Source organism: Cottoperca gobio, chromosome 22 (genome assembly GCF_900634415.1).
Source record: "Cottoperca gobio chromosome 22, fCotGob3.1, whole genome shotgun sequence".
NCBI classification, from domain to species: domain Eukaryota; kingdom Metazoa; phylum Chordata; class Actinopteri; order Perciformes; family Bovichtidae; genus Cottoperca; species Cottoperca gobio.
Genome location: NC_041376.1, coordinates 3,948,730 through 3,955,998, shown reverse-complemented (window position 1 = coordinate 3,955,998; position 7,269 = coordinate 3,948,730). Strand labels below are relative to the sequence as shown.

The 7,269-nt window shown below is 38.4% G+C and overlaps 1 protein-coding gene across 1 annotated transcript; it reads left to right on the top strand.

Annotated features, from left to right (window-relative positions):
• Window positions 1-642: 642 nt before the first annotated feature.
• Window positions 643-6,373, top strand: mbip (MAP3K12 binding inhibitory protein 1). Its single transcript, XM_029460770.1, has 9 exons — window positions 643-817; window positions 1,655-1,771; window positions 2,002-2,196; window positions 2,740-2,836; window positions 3,194-3,259; window positions 3,672-3,830; window positions 4,155-4,252; window positions 5,948-5,986; window positions 6,092-6,373. Exons 1-9 carry the CDS (start codon window positions 695-697, stop codon window positions 6,197-6,199), a joined length of 1,002 nt encoding a protein of 333 aa, XP_029316630.1. The 5' UTR covers window positions 643-694; the 3' UTR covers window positions 6,200-6,373.
• The last annotated feature ends 896 nt before the right edge of the window (window positions 6,374-7,269 follow it).

Sequence of the window (7,269 nt, the reverse complement as noted above, 5' to 3'; positions counted from 1 at the left end):
TTGAATACATTAGTAATAGTATAATCTTATAACATAGATATTAAAATATGTCAAGCTGTAACACTTATCAAACATAAAAATACTGTATGCATGTAGCTCTTAATATTTCTGTACTTACTGTACTGTCTTATTTATATGAAGATAACAAATGCTAGTAGATTGGCTGAGGGCTGTTATTTCAGAATTGCAGGTATAAACAGTGCTCGTTGGATCCAAAAAAGAAAGGTTAGACATGTACTTAGCTTTGTGATCAATAGGTCACAACTAAAAAATACTAAGGCACACTGCTTTGCATCTGTAAGCTTCTTAATTTTTGCAAAGTAGCGTGCCTTGGTACATTTTGGTTATGAATTATTCATCACAAAGCAAGTCTAAACTCTTGCAGCAATGGAATTAAAGGAGCAATAATTATAATATATAACAAATACATTGAAATGAAGACATTAAAAATAAGAATTCCTATTAAAAAAAAAAACAGCAGCAGATAAATCTAAATATAGAACCAGAAATAAAAATAGAAATATCAAAGTTTAAGATAAGGATAAAGTTTTTATAGTACTATAAATGTAGAGATAACTGCTTTCTATACTGCACAACCACAGCGGTTGTGTGCGTGCACGCAATGAAAGCAGGTTGCACACGCGGTCTCATTCTAACCAATCAGTGGGCAGCATTTTGCAGCCGTTGGACTGCAATGGCGGAGACAATGAAGCTGAGTGGAAATCACGCTCCTCCTAATGAAACCAGCAAAATGTCCAGCAGCTACAGGGACTGCATGTGTGCGATTCTGAAGCTGTTGTCAGGCTTCGGGAAAGAGGTTGGTTGACATTGTTTGAGCCCCGAGAGACGTTTTCTTTACGTCCGACTTATTAGTTAGCTACATGCTAATGTTTTTAGCATCCCGGTGTAGCAGGATACATTTACTTCATTCATGGTTCGTCAACATTCAAGCGGCGTCAAAGAAAGTTTCTGCTACATCATTTGTTATTATTTTACTAGCTCGTAGTTATCTGCAGGTTCAGACGTGGCTACACCAGCCACTTCGCCTCTCCAATTTAAGCAAATATCTCTTAATTTCACTTCACTGTGTTGTCATTAACCCCGTACACCGCTCCTCCCTTCAACCTGTATTTAACATGCGAACTATATAATTAATGTTCACGTGGTATGGATTATTCCGTGCATATGTGACCTCTGTTCCTCTCCTTGTAATGCAATAATAACACATTGTAAAACATTTGTATCAGCTCTGTTTAAGCTGTTTTACATGTATTAATCTCCTTGCAGCTGCTATACCTTCATCATGTACATGCATTATTTAGTTTGGTAGCATCATTAAAGTGGCTTTGCACCACTTTTGCAATTAGGGCTCAAAGATAATTTTCTTTCTTTGTCTAAAAATCTGCCACAAATGTGCCATCACAAGTTCCCTGAATCTAAAATAATGTTTTCAAATTCCTTGTTTTGTCAGACCAACAATGCACAACCCAGATATTTAATTTATAATGATATAAAACAAGAGAAAGGCAGAAAGTAAGTTCTACTGCACGTTGACTAATCTATGAAGTAACTTAAACACTGAATCTACACTAATGTCTAAGGCAGTGTAACCTTATTTTGTGTTTTTATTTTACATTTTTGTTTTTAAATCAAGCTCAAATTAAGTGATGCTGCTCTGAGAATAGAAGTCAACATCAATGCTGTGGATCTTCCGTCATCTCCAGATGCTCATGTGTACAGCTGTTTGCAGGAGCATATCACTAAATTACAGGTAAAGAGGCTACATTTTGTGAAATTGAATTAATTCATCATGTTAAGGCTAAAAGGGTTTGCTGATATATTTACTTAAATTGATGGCCAGTTAAATTTTATTTGAGCTGGCACGAGGTTATTTTAAAATGTATCATACCCTTTTATCCTTGTTAGTAAGGGTATTTAATTTAACAATGTTATATTTGTGCTTTGATGCAATATTCTTTTTGCCCCACTGTTTTTATATAGGCTGTTTCAGAAGGCTTAAAGACACTCGTGGATGCTCACGGGGATACATCATCTATAAAAGACGCTGTAACCTCATCGTCACTCAAAGAGCAGACGACCGCGCTGACTGAGTACTACCCTCCCAGCCCAGAGGCTGCAGAAAGCGAGACGGAGGCTGATGACGTCATGGTTCAGATCAGAGCCAGGAAGTCAGAGGTCCGTCTCTGTCAGCACTTCTGGCAGTGACAGTTTTAGAGCCTTTTTTTTAAAACTCTGTCAAGTAAATTAATAGTCATAAGTAATTGCTCCCAAATATGTGCACATGACGTGCCGCAGGGAAGCAAACGCTTGATTGAGATCTGTTAAGCCGAGTTCTGCAGAGAGTAAGGGGTCCTTTAGTGCTGTGGTTGGGTAGAACAGACCACATTGCTGGAGGGCTTTGAGAGAGGGCCAGGTCCTTGATGGATTATGAAGTGGATGCTCATTACTCTGAGATTGCATGTGGATGAAGGACAAGAGACCTCATTCTGTTGTGCATTTATTTTGGTAGCCAAGCAAACAGTATTCATATTCCATCATAGGATGATGGCAAGCAATTCAACTTTCTTGGCTACCTGGAATAATTTCCTACTACATTTCTCCTTCCAAGTAATGCAAATTACTGTTTGCCCTACAACTCATTGCATTCTTGACACCTATCAATAGCTCATCAATCCATTGTATCTCATTATCTGTGTTCTCTCTGCATTGAAACCCTAGATTGAGCGAAGAATATCTGCATTTATGGAACGCAAGCAGATGGAGATCAATGAAAACAATGTACGCGAGTTTTGCAACGTGATCGACTGCAATCAGGGTGAGAATGGGAAAGAGGTTGGGGGGCAGGGTGGAGAGGGAGCCTGCACACAGATTGCCAATGTTTGGGAGAGAGCTGATTTCCACAGGCGAGAGGTCAGGCTGAACTGCTCCAAGAGTGGGGATGAAGTAGCTAACACACTCGGCCTCAAAAACAAAACCAGCTTAGTCCAGAAAAACATGACAGAGGGCATTTCTTTCAATTCAAAGCCTGTGTGAGACCCGTTAAATATATCAGGACACACTAACGGTAATAACTCATTTAAGCAATGTATATAAAATGTTTCTAATCACTTTAATTACATTTTTACATTACGTACTATATCTTTAAAAAAACAACTCATTTCTTCCTTTGTAGAAAACAGCTGTGCCAGAACAGACGCTGTTTTCACTCCTTATCCCGGTTTTAAAAGCCACGTGAAAGGTAAGAAAATTCAAATTTGCCACAAATGTCAATGTGACATTTAACGGTTTTAGTTTTTTTAAACTGTTACCAAATTGCACATATCATTTTGAAAAAGTTCATAGGTTCATAATCCTTAAAAATCTTGTTTTAAAAAAATGACTTGACAAGAAATATACAATTAAATTCAAATGTCACTCTGCAGTACATTACATGGATCATGACGACTCAGCTTGCTGCCAGAAATCATAGAAATAAAGTGCTGAACAATTAAAAGAACACACACATTTATAACTACCTCGCTAATGTCAAGGGTTACGTGGGACCCCCTCTATACATCTGCATGCTCTGTATATGTCCTCAGACCGTACTGTCAACTAGTCTGTTTAATATTGTGGCGTCTGTTTGTGTGATATTTTCCTTTACTGGCTAGTTACCCGGGTGGTAAACACTTACGGGCCCCAGACTCGTGGTGGGGGAGGCCAAGGAGAGGCGGGGGAACAGCAGAGGGGGCCGATGCCAAGAGACTGTGGAAATGCAGCCATAGAAGAAAGACTTCTCAACATCGAGACGCACCTGAAACTACCAACAGGTCAGAGATGTGTACCGCAGTGTGTTATGTTATACGTGTCTGAAAGGGTCACATGTCATACAAGATACTTTTAAAAAGTTCTGCTCGAAAAATTTAACTTATTGTTTTTAACTCAACTGAAATATTTGACCTTTTTTCAGAAAGTCCAACGTTTTAAATGGCGGCTCTTTCAAAGTCGGCGCTATAAACAATGTTTCATTATGTCCCTGCTTCTCTTTTACTCTTATTAACAGACCTTACTCACAATTTATACCCACAGTTGTTGAATTACTCATGTAAAATGATCAGTATTCAGACTTTTTCAACAAGTGTTTAATTCCTTAGCGGGCCCAGTTCCATTGAGTGTCTACCAGAGACTGAAGAAGCTGGAGGATCGTATCCTGGAGTTGGAGGGACTCTCACCGGAGTACTTTCAGTCCACCGTGAGTCTTATATAAATATATCTAAATATATTATTAAATATTGTCAAGGTGTTCGTACACGGGTCTTTTTGTGTTACCAGTGTGCTATTTTAAATATTCAGTTTAGCTTCATTTGTTAATATATTATATAATCGAGTCACTAAAAGTCATATTTAGATTATTTTTTGCCTTCAGACGTTTGAACTCTGGAACTCTGACTATGTTGGCAGCCAGACTTATGACAGTTTATCAACCTTTTATATTTAAATGATCGCACGCACATTACCGCCAACTGTAGTTCAGTGGCAGGTTGTTCCGTTACCTTTGTGCACGTCACATGGTCGTCTGCTAGAAGATGTCATAAATGGAATTTCTATACAGTATTAAACCATATTTTACAAGATGCTTCTGAGATCTTGTTCGTTTTTAACTCTATATTTTAACCAGATGAAGGATTTTAGTCATCAGACTTCTGGATATTAAGTTTTCCGAGAGACAAACTGTGCAAACTTAGCGGTTAGCTCATAGCCACTCTGTCCTGTCCCCCCCGACGTGACACTGCTTTCACCAGCGTACGTTTGTTTTGGAGAGGAGGACATCTCTGAAGATGATTCGGATCCTGCTAAAAAAAAGATCCTAAAACAATGAAGTAATCCTAATCGGAAGAAGCTGACCGTATTGTACGTTTAAATGTCCTGATACTTCAACACGTTTCCCTCCTCGAGTTACACTTAAGCTGATTTTAATCAAAAATGCAATGTGTGTGCAGGAGACTACTCTCCTCCCAGCTAGCCTCTAGCGGCGGGGGGAACTAGCTAACTTATAAACATGTAATTCATCTAATTCAGTGATAGCAAACGTGCAAATAAGAAGCTTTTTACGTTCAAATGGTGCGGGGTAAACGCTCCAGGGTTGCATTGAACCGGACTAAACGAGGCTGTTGTGAACGCGCCCTTAGAAGAGCACAGACTCAAAAGATGGCGGTAAATAATTCATTGAACTACATATTCAACCCGACAGACTTCAGCAAAGTCAGACCCTAATTTCCCGTCGCGTAAGGGGTCCAGCGTGCGTTCGGTTATCTGAGTAAGTGTGCTTAAGATGCTGCACGTCTCTTCACACTGCTATCTCTAAGCACAGCATGCTGCTTCTGTGAGTATGCTGCTCTCCATCTGCTTTTGACTCGCTGCATGTTTGTGTGAGCAAAGCAAGAGATGTTAAGTGTCTTTTATATTCGGAGTACCCCCCCCCCTTTTTTTTTTTTTTTGGGCAATTTCTGAAAATACTGTAGTTTGGTGTTTGCTGAAGAGCTGCACACAGTTGGCCCACAGGAACAACACTGAACAGTAAAAGCAGGATCCTTAACAAATTATGCAGAGACTTAAAAATAAGCAAGTTTTTAAGTTTGAGTCCAAGATTGTGGAGTAAAAAACAACCTGGTGACGGTGGCCTCTCATCTGTCCACATGTTTACCGTCTTTGAATGTAACCTTACATAATGTATATACTGTGTCTGCTGTTCTTTGCCTATAAAAGTTCTCCTGTTTTACATTAGGTGAATATTAGGATATTCTAAGCCAACTTTTCCCCATTGCTTTGTCTCTTGAGGCAACGTAAGTAAGGGAACAGACGAGTATTCTTCTCAAAGCTTGAGCCAGTTTACAAATTGCACCAATTATAAAGGTCTAATGTGTACTTGTGTGGTTTCTTTTTGTAGAGTCACCTGCACAAGCGAGCAAAGACGTCCCCTGCTCAGGTTAGTGGATGTTTTGTTTCCTTTCACAGCACTTTGTAAATGGAGCTTAACCTTTTTCTTTTTCTTTTTTAAATCTATTAATCCGTTTTTTTCTTTACTCTCCAGGTCTGCAGTCTGACCGAGCTGGATGAGAAGATCAGTGCCGTGAAAGCGGCGCTGCTAAAGAGGGTGAATGAATTCGGGCCTGGATATGGATCAGAGTGTCCGCTGTAACAAACCCTCACTGTCTGTTAATGCAGCATTGCTTTATTTTTCTCACAATCACAGATTCAAACATTTCTTATGAACTTCATTTCACAGCCAGAACAACTGTTTTCCTTTTTAAGTCAACTGACGTGTCATTTTTTCTGTAATTAAAGATAATTTGTTCTTCGTGAAAGTTTGGAATCATGAGTTTAACGTGTGGATTATTAACTGTAATGTGCAATCTGATTCTTATCTAGTCCATAGTTTCTCAAAATACGGCCAATGGCAGAGCTCGAATGTGACATGAAATGCAAGCTTTATATTTTAATCATCAAGTCTTAGTATAATCCTAGAAATGTAATGAAAAATATAACAATGTAAAACAAAGTCACAGTAAAGTAAATAGTTTCTCAAACATTTTGGCCCCTGAACGTGACATGAAACACATGCATTATATTTTAATCATTTTAATACTTAGTTAACGTAGTTTACATTTAATACTGAACAAATTATTTTCAATTAATATACAATTTTATTCTAAAGTCTGACCAGTTAACATTTGAAAAGCTGTAATCAGTGAATTCTTTCTATTATATAGAATATATTATATATTCTTTCTTAATCATCGAATTGTTTCAGCTCCAACAGAAAACACAAGAATCTGAATTTCACCTCAAAAACATAGAAAATTAAAGACATTTTTCCTTTAACATCTTTAAACTCTAACGCTGACAGTGTGTGTGTGTGTGTGTGTGTTCTTGTACGTGTGTGTGTGTAATTGAGATGAATCTGAGAGCACCTGATTTATCTGCCTGACTGCTGTGTGACAATGATCCCCCCTAATGGTTGTCATTATAACAAATGACCTGATTACGGCAACTCTGTTTAGAAAACATATTAGAGACCCAACAAACCAGCATTAAATAGGACGCCGCTGTGTTCGACACTGTGACATGTTTATAAAACGCTTCACGTAGACATTTAACTCCGCAAACGGCTGAAGATACAATTATGAGTTTTCTCTTTTGACTCTTTGAGTGAACCGGCTCCTTCATCAGAGCAACACGTTCAACTTATTTTCAGATTTATACTAAAAG